Source organism: Sorex fumeus, unplaced genomic scaffold (assembly GCF_029834395.1).
Source record: "Sorex fumeus unplaced genomic scaffold, SorFum_2.1 ptg000002l, whole genome shotgun sequence".
NCBI lineage: Eukaryota > Metazoa > Chordata > Mammalia > Eulipotyphla > Soricidae > Sorex > Sorex fumeus.
This window is the reverse complement of record NW_026606059.1, coordinates 7,013,264-7,029,241: the sequence shown is the minus strand read 5'-3', so window position 1 is coordinate 7,029,241 and position 15,978 is coordinate 7,013,264. Positions and strand designations below refer to the sequence as shown.

General features: G+C 43.9%; 1 protein-coding gene across 2 annotated transcripts in view; it reads right to left on the bottom strand.

Moving 5' to 3' along the window:
- Positions 1 to 15,978, bottom strand: part of VIRMA (vir like m6A methyltransferase associated) — a 61,126-nt gene that overhangs the window by 12,847 nt on the left and 32,301 nt on the right. For both annotated transcript variants that reach the window (XM_056109673.1, XM_056109664.1), the window contains exons 11-16: positions 13,747 to 13,829; positions 9,775 to 9,868; positions 9,121 to 9,665; positions 8,351 to 8,586; positions 7,344 to 7,596; positions 6,219 to 6,436 (exon numbers count right to left, since the gene is read on the bottom strand). In XM_056109673.1, the coding sequence (XP_055965648.1) occupies positions 6,219 to 6,436; positions 7,344 to 7,596; positions 8,351 to 8,586; positions 9,121 to 9,665; positions 9,775 to 9,868; positions 13,747 to 13,829 (1,429 nt within the window). The remainder of the gene's footprint in view (positions 1 to 6,218; positions 6,437 to 7,343; positions 7,597 to 8,350; positions 8,587 to 9,120; positions 9,666 to 9,774; positions 9,869 to 13,746; positions 13,830 to 15,978) is intronic.

Below are 15,978 nucleotides of genomic sequence, written 5' to 3'. Positions count from 1 at the left end.
AAAAAAATTGTAAATCTACATCTGTGCTTCATGGTGTTTCACTAATAAAAAGAAAAAAAAGATACTAAAAAAAATTTAAAAACTTGGTTTTTCTGGGGCCAGATTGATAGTGAAGTGGGTAGGGTGCTTGTCTTGCATGTGGTTGGCCTGGGTTTGATCTCCAGCATCCCACGGGGTGCCCCTACCCGAGTACCACCAGGAGTGACACCTGAGTGCAGATTAGGAGTAATCCCAGAACACCACAGGGTGTGGCCATCCAAAAAAAAATTAAAAATAATAAAGAAAAAAAATCAAAAAAACCTTTGGTTTCCCTGGGCTACAGACAACTGCAAAACCACAGTAGCCTCAATCACAAATGCTAACTGGCAGAGTAGAAGAGCACTCAGAGAAAACACATAAATGCTAAATTCCAATGAAATGTTATTTACAAAAGCTGGAGAGTGAGCTTGGTGTTCTAGAGCACATGCTTTACATGAGGAAGGCCTGGCGTTGATTCCCAGCTCTGCAGGGTTCCCCAGGTGGAAGTCGCAAGGCACTTGGGATAGAGAAGGGACCATAAGACAATGGTAGTTGGAAATGATCACTCTGGGTAAGAACTGCGTGCTGAAGGGAGGTAAAGGAACAAAAGCGATCACCTCTCAGTACCTGTATTGCAAACCATAATGGCCGAAAAGAGAGAGAAAGGAGTGCCTGCATAGAGGCAGGCTGGTGGGCTGGTGGGGGTGTAGGTGGGGGGAGGGGAGGGGAGAGAAGTGGGGAGTAAAGGGCAGGAAACTGGGGACATTGTATGACTGAAACCCAAACATGAACAGCACTGTAACTGTGTATCTCACAGTAATTCAATAATAACAATAGCAGCATCGTCCTGCTCGAGGGGGCCCAGTAACATCTCCATTGTGAGACTTGTTACTGTATTTTTTTGGCATATGAAAAAGTCACGGGGAGCTTGCCAGGCTCTGCCGTACAGGCGAGATAATCTCAGGCGAGATAATCTCGGTAGCTTGCCGGGATCTCCGAGAGGGGCGGAGGAATCGAACTCAGGTCGGCTGCATGTGTCGCGTGCAAGGCAAACGCCCTGCCCACTGTGCTATCACTCCAGCCCTAATAATAATAATAGTACTCAATAATCATAATAGTACTAAGAAAAATATTAATATCCATGAGTTCAACCAATAAATTCCTGAACAGATAAAAATAACCATTCTTTCACACAAAAGGAAAAATAACAAATCAGAAATAAACTTTTGAGTTAGAATATCACCATTAGGAGACATTACTAATAACTCCTACATTCCAAGATTCTCTACTGGACACTTAAATTAGCGGATGAAAATTTTTGCTTTGAGACCACCTAGTAGTATTAGGGTCTCTCCTGGCTCTGTGAAGGGGGTAGAGAAAGGTCTGGGGGAACAAAATGTTTAAGCAAAAATAGGATATTTTTGGTCTCAAGACAGTAAAAAAATTCTGCAATTAAAAATACTACTACCACTACTTCCACTACCCAGCCGTTGCCACACTCCAGGACGCTTTCCGGACCCGCGCGGCCGCAAGCGGCCGCACAACACATCATAAGACACTAAATACACATCTTCTGGAATTGTCGTACCATATTTGATAGGGTTCAAATATGGTAACACCTACAAGGGTGATTAGAGGTCACCCCAAAAGCCTCTATCCCTCTCGGAAAGACTGGCAAGCTACCGAGAGTATTCCGCCCGCACGGAAGAGCCTGGCAAGCTATCCGCTGTGTATTCGATATGCCAAAACCAGTAACTACAACTGGTCTCATTCACCTGACCCTGAAGGCTTCACCGACATGGCAGCACTGAGAAGGATGAGAAAGGAGAGGCCGACAAAATCTCAAGGCCGACCTAGGCTGCCACAACGAAGGAAGACAAAAATGATCGTCTGTACTTTCAATGCACGTACGCTAGCATCAGATGCATCCATCGAGGACCTGATGGTACAAGCGCGAATGATCAAGTACGACATCATTGGTCTGACCGAGACAAGAAGGCACGAATCTCACCATGCCGTTTTCGACACTGGAGAAGAATTGTTCCTCAGAACATGCGATAAAAGAGGTGTTGGAGGCGTCGGTGTCCTTGTCAACACAAACTTGGCCATGAGCATTGATTCATTCGATTGCCTAACAACCCGAATCGGACGTTTACATTTGAATAGATGTGGCTCACTGCCTGCAGTTTCTATCTTCGTTGTCTACGCACCAACATCTCATTATGATGAAAGAGAAATCGAGAAGTTCTACATGGAGCTAGAGAAGTTCTATAAAGAAGACCACACCTTCTACAAGATCATTGTGGGTGATTTTAATGCCAAGATAGGACCGAGAAGATCAGCTGAAGAACTTCACATCGGGACCCATGGCCTAGAATGGAACGAACAGGGTGAGAGACTGTCAGAGTTCATCATGTCGACCAAGACCATCCATGGTAACTCACAGTTCCAGAAGGCAGAATCTAAACGATGGACATGGGAGTCTCCCGGTGGACGATTCCACAACGAAATAGACCACATCATATTCAATCGACGGTTTTGCCTGACTGATGTCGCTGTTGTCCCAAAATTTCGAACGGGATCGGACCACCGTCTCCTTCGTGCAAAATTCTACTTCACAGAGCGGGGAGAAAGGGCTGCAAAGTTCAAAAAGAGAACTCCCAGAATGACCACCAACTGGGAACTCTTTGGTACTATTGCGGCAACATGGGAAGATGCCATCATTGACAACATTGACGAGGAATACGATCGACTGGTTCAGCACCTCCATGAATGTGCGAGGAACGCCAAGAGAGAGATAGCCACAAAAAGTCGCCTATCTTCGAAAACTCTTGAGCTAATTCGCCAGCGTGGTTTGGCGCATGCCTCAGGCAACCGCAAGCTAACGTCCGAGCTTGCAAAGCAGTGCAGAGATGCGATCAAGGAAGACCTCAAAGAGAGAAGAGCAGAAGTACTGGTAGATGCGACAGAAGCCGGGAAAAGTATTCGTAAGGCCCGCCTGTCCTTCGCCAACTATAAGAGCAAGATGACTGCCCTCCGACGTCCTGATGGATCCATCACATCCTCCAGAACGGCAATGGAGAAGATTATCCATGACTTCTACTCAAATCTCTTTGATAGCCATGTCCACTTGCCAACATACCAAATTCCACAGGATGGGTATGTTGTTCCCAACGTTCTCCCCTCCGAAATCCGACAAGCCATTTCGTTGGTAAAGAAACAAACAGCACCCGGCCCAGACAAGGTCAGACCTGAACACCTGAAGAACCTGCCGTCAGTACTCATCAATACACTGGCTCGGCTCTTCACTCGCTACCTGTCTGAATGCAAGGTTCCGTCCCAATGGAAAACCAGCAGGACCGTACTACTGTTCAAGAAGGGAGACATCCATGACATTGGCAACTATCGCCCGATCTGCCTATTGTCTGTCATCTACAAGTTGTTCACTCGAGTCATCCTGAATAGGATTGGCAGAACATTAGATGAAGGACAACCATGCGAGCAAGCAGGGTTCCGCAAAGGATTCAGCACCATCGACCATATCCACACGATAACCAAACTCATTGAGGTTTCTCGGGAGTTCAAGATGCCGCTCTGCTTAACGTTCATTGATTTAAAGAAGGCCTTTGATTCTGTTGAGACGGAAGCGGTCATTGAAGCCCTAGCCAATCAGGGCATTCAAGCCCAATACATCAGGATCCTCCGTGAGCTGTATTGCGGATTCACTACCAGGATCTCACCATTCTACAAAGAAGTGATTGTTGATGTCAAGAGAGGGGTGCGGCAGGGTGATACCATTTCACCGAAACTCTTCAGTGCCACCCTCGAGAACATCATGCGATGACTGGAATGGGAAGGAATGGGAGTGAAGATAGATGGTCGGCAACTACACCACCTCCGCTTTGCTGATGACATTGTTTTAATAACACCAAACATCAGCCAAGCGGCACAAATGCTGGCCGACTTTGACCGTGAGTGTGGAAAGGTAGGACTACAGCTGAATCTTACGAAGACAATGTTTATGAGAAACAGCCTTGTTCCTGATGCCCCATTTGCTCTCAATGGAACGACCATCTCCGAATGCAACAGCTACGTGTACCTAGGTCGAGAGGTCAACATGACAAATGACCTGGCACCCGAGCTGCGCAGGAGGAAGAGAGCGGCTTGGAACGCCTTCAAGAACGTCGAAGAAATAGCTAAGAGGACGAAGAACCTCCGGCTCCGGGCACATCTCTTTGATTCCACTGTTCTTCCTGCATTAACATATGCCTCAGAGACCTGGGCCCTACGCAAACAAGATGAGAACGCTATTCAGGTCTCCCAAAGAAGAATAGAAAGAGCTATGCTTGGAATATCACGTTTCACTCAAATGAGAGAACGAATCCGGAGTTCTGACATCCGTCGACGATCAAGGATCAGGGACGCTGTCTCATTTGCCAAGGTGTCGAAAATCAGATGGGCTGGTCACGTAATGAGATTTAAAGACGACCGTTGGACTAGAGCTGTTACTGATTGGATTCCACGGGATGTCAAAAGACCGCGTGGCCGCCCACCTACCAGATGGTCAGACTTCTTCGTCAAGATCATGAACGATCGGTTTGAGGCCCTTCATGTTCCCGGAGCGAACAGATGCCATTGGGCTACACTAGCACGCGACAGGGACAAATGGAGACGTTACTGGCGCCCGCTCGAGCAAATCGACGACTAACGGGAAGTTAAGTGATTAAGTGAAAAATGAAAAATTAGGGGCTAAAAAGATAATAGAGGGTAAGGTGTTTGCCTTGCATACAGCTGACCTGGATTCAATTTCTGGCATCCCATATCGTCCCATCATCACAGCCAGGAGTGACTCCTGAGCACTGCTGGGTTTGGTGCAAAAAAAAAATAAATAACCCCATCAAGTTTGCAACACATAACCCTGGCCAACAGTACCTCAATCAAATGGTCAAGGCTAATATCAATAACACATCATCAATTTCTGAGGTTTATCATTCCCGTCTATGACAGTCTATAACCAGGGGGATTAAGAAAAGTGTTCGGCTTTCTTATATATGTAATGTATAGGTCAAGTTCCAAAGCAATGAATTTCCACTATTTTTTTTTTTTTATTCCTGCAGACCACCACTTCTTTGTAGACCGGAAATAAAAAAACCACTGTGCTAACGGATAAAAACATCCAAGCAGTAGGGGAAAAGACATTCAGGAAATAAAATGTCAAGTCTTTGGTGATTAGAGTTAGAAGAAAGTAAAAATACCTGGGATACTTAGCAGGTACTGAAAACAGAGAGTGCAAGACAGGAGACAGGGTTATCAGGATACAAAGATAAAGAAGGTGGGCACCACATCACACACAGCATCAAGAACACAAATGTAACACATTTGTTGTACTGAGGCAAAAATATGTATTTTCTTGTGCTTTTTATCTCATAAGCATGAAATGTATGTAATAACCAGATACCTTCCTAATAAAAAGGTGAGAGTCCGGCAGAGAGAAGAGCAGAAACTACACTTGAAAATTTAATTTTCTTAGATATTCTTTAGAGAAAAATAAGATCAGCACTTTGGGGCTTAAGGTCACCAAATATGACCTTTGAAGGACCACAAGACAAGTTATCTTAAAGCTGAATCAGCATCTCTGAAACAGTAACTTTTCCTGCTTAAACAAAAAATCTTAGCACAGGGCTAAGACACTTGCCTTGCATAGGGCTGACCCCAGTTTGATCCCTAGCACCGCATACGATTTCCTGACCAAAACAAGTGACCTCTGAACAGAGTTAGGGATAACCACCCAAAAAAAAAAAAAATCCACAATTTAAAAATCGTACATTAGTCTACCCCACCTATATTTTATTTATTTATTTATTGCTTTTTTGCTTTTTGGGTCACACCCGGTGATGCCCAGGGTTTACTCCTGGCTCATGCACTCAGGAATTACTCCTGGCGGTGCTCGGGAGACCATATGGGGTGCTGGGAATTGAACCTGTGTTGGCCACACTGGCTGCGTGCAAGGCAAACGCCCTACCTGCTGTGCTATCGCTCCAGCCCCCCACCTATATTTTAAATCCAAGTATTTTTATTACTAGAACATTTCACTGCTAACAAATCTTTTCCATGAAGGAGGTTACATCTTCAACCTTCTCTAGAATAATTTGAGGGGTAACAGTCATATTTCAACGTACATTCAGTATACGAGGAGTTACCTTTTTAAGTGAAATAATCCATAATCATGCTCTGCCAGAAACATCATAGTCCTGACACATGTCAGCAAACAGTTATAGCTGCTGTCAGAGTTAGCCAGCATGGCCAGCAGGCAGTCGCAGATGGAGGCCATCAGCTCTTTGTTAGGGAGGGAGTTGGAGAGCTGCTCCAAGTCAGAGATCGAGCCTTCCGAAGAGTTGGGCAAAATAAGTGCGATGTCCTGTGAGGAAGGGAGCAGAGAAAAAGAATCTCCGATTTAAAAGTTCGTAATAACTTACTGAACTAAAAACTGAAAATCTTATCAAAGACAGATGGAAGGACTGTGACTTTCTGTCAACATTTGTAAGCACAGAAATCTGAGATACTCTAAATTATTGGCCTCCTGGAGCCAAAGAGATAGTACGGTGGGTAGGGCGCTTGCCTTGCACAACACTCATCCGGGTTCTATCCTTATCACCCCATCCGGTGCCCCAAGCCCACCAAGAGTGACCCTGAGTGCAGAGCCACGAGGAAGCCCGAAGCAACACCGGATGTTGGCGCTTACCACGGGCTACAACTGTACAGAAGAGGCACAATAAACTGACCCACAGACACATCAGCCCACACCCTTCATCTCATCTATATGTGAAAAGGAGGACATGGAAAAACAGAATTAAATGATGCTATGACATCTTCAAAACCTACAAGAGAACATGGTGATTACGCCAAACAATTACACACCTGTAAAATTCATGAATGATTTAAATCAAAATTGGAAAGAAAGAGACCTCACTCAACGTAGCCAATAGCAAATACAGTGGCACATATGACAACTATCCATGAGCTGGAGAGATGGTACAAAGAAAGGGTAGGCACATTCATGCCGTGCATGTGGCTCACCCGGGTTGGATGCCTGGCACCCCAGATAGTCCCCAATCCACTCCAGGCTCCCCCCGGAGCAGATTGAGGAATCACATGGGGTGCCGAGGACTGACCCTGGCTTGGCTGTGTGCAAGGCAAGCAGAGTTTAGCATGTTGGATGCACTCCCGAAACGCTACCCACTGTTTTCCCTGGCCCTCACAGGAAAAGTCTATCAAGAAAAGCTCTGAAAAGCATACACAACAATTTGCAAAACAATGATAAACACCTGGTCACAGAGCGACTGCAAAATGGAGGTGATGTATTCCACACACTGCTGGCGAGTGACGCTGTCCCCAGGAGACCGCACCAACGTTAACAGATCCTGGAATATTTCTCCGTATCTCTCGTCACCTTTAATAGTCCCATTAATTAGATGCAAAATAGCCAATTTACAAGCTTTGTGTGAAGTCAGAGCATCGAGAAGAGCAAGCAACCTGGTGGTCTGGCTGGTATACTGTTTGTCTTTATCTTCTGAAGTGCTGAAACAAAAACCAATAAATTTAGCAAACAAAATTCTTGATTTTAAGGCATTTAACTAACAGTTACTTTTTAACATATCGACTTATACAAACAAATCTTATATAAGCATTTCATTCCTTGGATATGACAACATTTTCTGCATTTCATGTCCACTACACATTTTGATGATTTTGGGTTTATAATGACGTACTAAGTCTGAGTGCTTTGTTTTGTGAAAACTACTCTCTGCTGTGGGTATCCTACACATGAAATAATTGTTTTCTCATTTAAAATAATCCAGGAAGGAGCCAGGGCTGGGTCTCCCTAAGTCGGGGTGCAGGCAAAGACCCCGGGCTTGATCCACGGCACTGCCTGGCCTCCTAGGCACCTCTCCATGTAGTGCTGGAGCCCCCCTGCAGTGCTGGGGACATCCAGACCAGGAAAACCGAAACAAAGAATCACAGATTTGTGTCTCCATAGCATTCTCAACTTGGGTTCCAAATCCGAGGTGGAAAAAAATCTGTCTTGGTCAAGGACAACTGGAGGAAAAACATTGTAATACAAAGTGGAAATACCGGGGCTGGAGTGATAGCATAGCAGGTAGGGCATTTGCCTTGCACGCAGCCTGACCCAGGTTCGATTCCCAGCATCCCATATGGTCCCCCGAGCATGGCCAGGAGAAATTCCTGAGTGCATGATGAACCAGGAGTAACCCCTGTGCATCGCTGGGTGTGACCCAAAAAGCAAAAAAAAAAAAAAAAAAAGTGGAAATACCTTTGCAAGTCTTCTACAATCAAATCCAACACCGTTCTCATGATCAGAAGCGCGGTGGGTGAGGCCAGGTCGCATAACTGGACACAGATTCGCCGCAGCATGTGCTGAATGGGCTGGCAGGTGGTGCCAGAGAAGGAGCGGACAATTTCCTGGAGCGACTTGGCTTGCACGTGAAGATGCATGCTCCACAGCTTCCGGGTGTTGAGTGCTACGGAGATATCTTGCGGCTCAATCACCTGTTGAGGAAGTATAATGAGTGTGTATGTAGAGTTTCTTAAAATATTTAGTCACAAAATTCATTCAGGAAGAACTGTTATGAAGAGGACATCTTTACCACTCTCTTAAAACATTTAATTTTCTAGAGTACAATGAAACATGTGCTTGTATTCAATGCAGCTAGAAAGATCTTATTGTTCCCGGTTTAGCAGTGAGCAGAGCAGTCCACTGGTGAAGCAACCTAGTATATGGCAAATTCTACTGCACGATGAAAAGAAAATAATAATTTAAAAATAAAAGATACAATGATACATAACAGCATAAAAATTCACATTCACAAAAATTCATTTAAAATGTTAACCCCATAGTTCCCTAATGACCAACTTGTTTCAACTGATCTCACCCTCATCCAGCTATCCTGTCTTTTTTAGAGGATGAGGATGAGAACATATTGTGCTTCCTGTTTTTTGTTTTTTTTTTTTAATCACTGGCTTTTAAAACACATTTACAGCAATGCAATCATTTCTAAGATGCATGTTATCTGGAAGTGATACCTGAGTTGTTTGCATGGGCAACGGGAGAGGCAGCAGCTCTGAAAGGAGTATGAGTCCAGAAAAAAATCCTTCAGGAACCTTCAGGATTGAAGAAAGAACTTCTTTTAACATTAAAGACCAAGTATTATTGGCCAGAGTCTCCTCGGAGATGGTGAGTTTTTCATTGACTCCCTGTGTGAAAGTCAGCAAAATGTCAATGATATCATTCTGAATTTTCTGCTCGTCACTGTCCAAACGACCTGAGAGGGGGATAGAGCACAGGAGCATGTGTAAAGTCACAAGTGCAGAAGGAACGCGCATGTCCTTGAACTCAAAGGATCCGCCTCGCAAGAGCTCCGTTAACATGGTCTTAAGCAGCGTGAGCGTGCAGCGGGCCATGGAAATGGTAGTCACTCTGTGAAGGGTTGTCCCCATGTTGACATGGAGCCTCCAAGGCTGAGTCAGAATTGTGTTCAGTTTCTGCAGAACCCGAATGAAGGTGTCCATTCCTTCAGCTGAAAAGAGCTGAATAACAGCAAGGTTCCATTTCAGATCTTTCTGTTGACCTTTACAGAGGAAAAGGTGGGAAAAATGAATTACTTACGTGTCAAAAATTAAGGGTTCTTAGTATTTCATTTAATGAGAATGCGAGACCTTTTAAAGTAGCTACATTACCTTCAACTGGCGGCGGTGGGCATGCCACGTTACAAAGAACACGCAAAGCAGTGGTGAGGCCAACTCCCTCCGGGGTCATCAAGTTGTCAATATTCTTTAGAAATAAAGAACAGAAAGTTGATTACCTTGCTACCAATGAGATCAAGTGATGATCCCAAAGAAGATTCACTTAAAAAATATGAATTTCAACCTGTCTGTGAGATATAATACTGGGATATAATACTTACGAGCACATAAAATGACTCAATGGAAAAAATATTAATTTCAGAAGGTTTGGAGAAAAGTACCACGGGTAAGTCACTTGCCTTGCACACAGCTGGCCCGGGTTTAATCCCCAGCACATCATATGGTTCTCCAAGTTCCGCCAGGAGTGATTCAGGAGTGCGAAGCCAGGAAGAAGGCCTGAGCACTGCTGGGTGTGGCCACAAGTTCCTCCAAACCCCACCCCCCAAAAAAATAATTTCAACTAAAGGCCCCTGTGAGGACTATTTCCTTACTTCATTTTTGTATATTGCAAGTAAATAGTGACTAAAAGTAACATAAAGTGCAGGAGATTTGTCTGTGTTAAAAAAAAAAATTTGGGGGGGGAGAGGGGGACGCATATGCTGCCCGAGCCCACGTGGTGCCCGAGCACATGTGTCGCCCACATCTCCCCTCTTGAGATGTGTACTTTCATGCTTTCACACCTAATGCTGGGTGTCTGTAGGGGCTCTCTCCGCCTCTGGAGAAGCCCGGGTTCTTTCTGGAGCACGTTACTCTCTCTCTCCCTCCACACCTTAAAAGCCCTCCAAATAAAATCTATTTATTTCAAAAAAAAAAAAATTTTTTTTTCTTTTTGGGTCTCACCCAGCTTTGCACAGGGGTTCCTCCTGGCTCATGCACTCAGGAATTAGTCCTGGCGGTGCTCAGGGGACCATACGGGTTGCTAGGAATTGAACCCGGGTCAGCCGCATGCAATGTAAATGTCCTATCCTCTGTGCTATCGCTCCAGCCCCGTGTTAAAAATTTTAAATGTACTTTTCTCTATACTCTTTCCATACATGATCTGCAACATGCCTTATTCAACACTACATACCAAAAGGAAGAGCGTTAAGTACTACCTACCATACACAGATACCACGGGGCCTGTGTATGAAGTCAGCTGGGGCATGATCAGAGGAGAAAAGAAAGAGCTGTCCTGCTCTTAGCACAAACCAATATTACATTGCTTCTCATCTCATTTCCTTTCGTCACAATTTACCAGTTAAAATTTAAGTTGCCGCCTTTTCTTTTTTTTAAGCTTCCACAGAACAGACTGCTCTATGTAGGTTTGGGGTGTTTTTGAAGCTGCCCCAATGGCAGTGCTCAGGCAGTGCTCTTCTGTCTCTGTACCAAGGAGTCACGAGTGACAGTGCTCAGGTTCCATGTACAGTTGCCAGGGACTGAATGGGGCTGGGCTACATGTATGGTCGGCCGCGCGGACCTGCCCTGTGCACTCCCCTCTTCTGCCCTTCTATGCCGTTAAAAGAAGGAAAGCAGAAAGAAAAAGAAAATTTCATGACTTCACAGAGGCAGGGTGGGATGGGGGGGATCGGGGGTGGGAGGGATACTGAGACCCTTGGTGGTGGGAAATGGGCACTGGTGGAGGGATGGGTATTTGATCATTGTATAATCGAAACCCAAGCACAAAAATTTGTAAATCTACAACTGTACCTCATGGTGTTTCACTAATAAAAAAAAGAGGGGGGAATAAATAAAAAAGAAAAGAAAAAGAAATTCAACTTCTAAGACTTAGTGGAAAAACTTAAAAAAAACTTCCATTGTTTCCCACCTAGATTACCTTTGCTTCCCATCTCATTTCCTTTCGTTAAGTCACAAATTACACAGAGCAGCAAAGGACAGAAGTGGAATTTCAGCATTTGTTGTTTATTTTGTTTTTCATGTTTGTATTCTGGTTTTTGGGTACATGCAGCGAAGCTCTGGGCTTACTCCTGGCTCTGAGTTTAGGAATCACTCCTGGCAGTACTCGGGGAACCATGTGGGTGCCGGGATGGAACCTGGTCAGTTGCATGCATTCAAGGCCAACGCCCTACTCACTGTACTATCACTCCAGCCCTGAGCAACAGCCTTAAGTCTTTAAATAAGACTCACAATAACTGTAATGAATGGGGGGAAATTTACATAAAAATAAATTCTTAATTGCAGTACCAAATTTAAATTTCTAGAAGAAAAATATATTGTGGCTTAAATACGTTTACACAACCCGTCCGACAGTTATTAGACTCTTTAATGGAAAGGAATACACCCACACCCTAGTACCTTGAACACAGGACAATCTAAATATACAGGATATAATACTTTTGAAAAATGAAAGACTGAGTAAAAACATCTAGATACCATCTGACGCAGAATTAGAACTACAGAAGCTGATGGCATCGTAGGAGGAATGGAGTGAAAGGGAAAGTAAGGAGAGACAAGTAACTGGAACAAATCTGAGGCAGGCCAGCCCAGGGATTTCTGTTCCCTTCATACCTGGGGACTGGCCGGTGGTGAAAATCCCCGGATTAGATAATATACATGCACTAGTAATACATTTCAGTTCTAAGACCAAGGTGACTGACATATTCATCCACTAAATTAAAGACCAGGTAATTAACTCACGGCGATTCTGCCCTCCTTTCTCAAAACTACATAGGCTTCTAAGAAGGAGCATCTTCAGTCCTTCCTACGTTAAGATACTAGATGAACTAAGTTTTAAAAAATCTTCATAAGCTTAAGAGGAAAATTTACATATGTCGTCCTTCACCAATTCCATATAAAGTCAAAATATATTATCACAGAATTGCCTTAAAAGTGTTATGAGGGGGCTGGAGCGATAGCACAGTGGGTAGGGCGCTTGCTTTGCATGCTGCCGACCCGGGTTCGATTCCCAGCATCCCATATGGTCCTCCGAGCACCGCCAGGAGTAATTCCTGAGTGCATAAGCCAGGAGTAACCCCTGTGTATTGCCGGGTGTGACCCAAAAAGCAAAAAAATAAATAAATAAAGCGTTATGACATGTGAGACATGATTATTACCATAACAAGATCCAAGTATTATAAAATTCAGTGTAATATACCTCAGATTCCAGAGCTGAGAATGTATATATGTAAATGAGAACGAGCATTTTTCATATTAAGTGATTTTAATTTTCTTATTTACATAGGTCAAAACCATATAACAATCACTACCTGGCTCTTACTAATTCATTTTCTGATCATTCCATTTGCCACTTCTTAAAGCTTTGTTGGAATAAGCAATATAAAGCAAATCTGTTATGCTTCAAAGCAGTCAAGTTGGGATTGGGAGGGAAACTGGGGATATCGGTGGAAGGAAGGTCACACTGGTAGTGTTGGAACACTAAGTGATTGAAACAACCGTATAAGAAAAAACTTTGTAAGTCACAATATCTTTAATAAAAATTAATTTTTAAATGGAAAAAAATGAATGACTTGAGTTGGATTATGAATTTTTCAACTTTTATAAATTACTTAAATTTCATAACTGGACATTATTTTAACAATGTTATGATTTTCACCTTTTATGTTATTTTAGGTTTATAGTCAGCCATCACAAATTATCAAAAACAGAATCCAAAAAGCAATGATCTAAAATTAACTATCAATTTTCACAAAAAAATTCTGAGGGAAACTGTGTTCATTGAAGTTTAACGAAAACAATTGTATTTACTACTAAAGTATGTAGTACCTTTTATAAATTTCATCAAAGGGGTGGGTTCCTTTACTCTACTTTGAGAAAAAAAATTAAAAATTATCCAAATCTTGTAGCATGAAGTTCACATGATCACATTCATGTACACAAACACCCACTTACCCACTTCCACAAACGATCTGAGTCCACAAAGTAATCAAGCATACTTAATAATGACTGCAAGATCTCTGAAACTGACTTCATGAAGTTTTAAATAATTCTACAGTTAAAAGCACCACTTACCTGTTTAACATATTCAATAAGGTTTGGGATGCAGTTAATTTCAAATCTAAGGTTTCTCAGAGGTTCAAGCCACTTGCCAAGCTCTTAAAGAAAAAGATAGAGTAATTTACATTATTTTAAAATAAATCTTTGTAACAAATACAGGTTTGAAAAGAAATCTTTTCTTTTGAAAAAACATTATCAAACCCATGTTGCTTTCAATAATATAAATTTCCAACAGAGAGGAGCTCATGTTTAAATCTTCAAACTTTAAAGTAAAATGTAGAGCTAAAGAGAGTCCAGCAGATAAGGTGTCTGTCTTACACACAACCGATCTAGTCCAATCCCTTGGATCACATATGATTGATACCCTAGTTCTGGCAGGAATGATCCCTTCGCATAGCGCCATGAGTAAGCACTGAACAAAGGCTGGGTGGGGCTCAATCCCCCAATACAATACAACCAAATAAATGAAAAGTAGAATGAAATATACTTTCTTTACAGCCCTGCCACACTGCTTTAGGGGATCATTCCTGGCAGTGCTTGGTGGACCCCATGCAGTGCCAGAGATCAAACCTGCTCAGCTATGTGCAAGGCAAGTGCCTCAACCCCAGTACTATCCTTGTAGCCTCCAAACTTCTCAAGACTAGTGGTGTGTCACCAAGGGACTGGAGAATGGACAGGCATTTGCCTTGGACATGGCCAACCCAGGTCTGATCCCCAGTACCCATAAGGCCCCCAGAGCCTACCAAGAGTGATCTCAGCATGCAGAGTAAGGAGCAAAGCCTGAATACTGCCAGGCGTGGCCCCAAAAACAAACAAGCAAAAAGCATGATTAAGAAGGGAAAAAAGGGGGCTAGAGCAATAGCACAGCGGGGAGGGCGTTTGCCCTGCGGCCGACCCAGGTTCAATTCCCAGCATCCCATATGGTCCCCCGAGCACCACGAGGAGTAATTCCTGAGTTCAGAGCCAGGAGTAACCCCTGTGCCGGGTGTGACCCCAAAAGCAAAAAAAAAAAAAGAAGGAAAAAAAGGTCATGGGGCTGGAGACACGTGGCAGAAGTGGCAAACATACCATTAACTGTTACTGTCCTCCCGTTGTTCATCGATTTGCTCAAGCGGGCCCAGTAACGTCTCCATTGGAGACTTTGTTGTTACTGTGTCTGGCATATCGAATACGTCACGGGGAGCTTGCCAGGCTCTGCCGTGCGGGCGAGATACTCTCGGTAGCTTTCCGGGCTCTCCGAGAGGGGCGGAGGAATCGAACTTGGGTCGGCCATGTTGGCTGCGTGCAAGGCAAACGCCCTACCGCTGTGCTCTCTCTCCAGCCCATTATCTCTCCATACTATTAACATGTACTGGCATTAGCACGTTACACCCGCATTTCACTCTCACCCTGCACTACCATAGCACTGCCTGGTACAGCCCTACTGGCACTCAGGCCCTGGCCAGGCCCCAAAGCGGCTTCTCTTAGCCCTTGGTTCTATCGCTGGGTTGAGCAGAATGGGAGTCGTCCAGGGCCCAGAGCCCCACATCACTGGGGGTGTCCATACAAGCACTAAAAGAAGAGTAGAGGCCACAAGTTTTTTACAATTATTTACACAATTATTACTCAACGTTCTACTTGGTAAGGTCAAAAAGTCAGAAGCCAAAATTAAATTTAAACTGATTTAAGTATTCTAAGCTTTTCAAAACTGCCCACTTAAAGTCTGCTATAAACTTCTATTTATATAGTTCTGATAAATAATGTTCATAAATCATTCTTGTTCATTAAAATAATTGCAAATGGACTTTTTAGTGAAACAAGATAGTATTATCGATGGAAACTTGGAGAATTCTGGGGAGGGGATAGAGAGAGGACAGAGGGAAGGAGGGAGGGAGAGGAGAGGGTGAAGAGAGAGTCAGGGGTGTGGCAGCAGTGGCAGAGCCCGTGACCTGCGCCCCCCCTCCTGAGTTTGACCCTTTCGCTGTACTTTCTCCCAGCGCAGCAGTAGTGACCACCAGGCATGGCCCTCAATGCAACAGCAGAAACAAGCACGCAAACAACAATGAAAAATGAACCGCGTGTATCTCCAAAGTTCTGCTTCTGTGTTAATTTACAAACTTCAACAGCAAATTTTCATGACTTCCCAGAAAAAAAGTACCACCAATGATTTCCTTAAAGATATTTGAAAGAACACAGGCCAAGGACGGTTAGAGGGGCCAAGGCACCAGGTCAACGCTAGTGACCAGCCGCTTCCCGCCTCCCCCACCA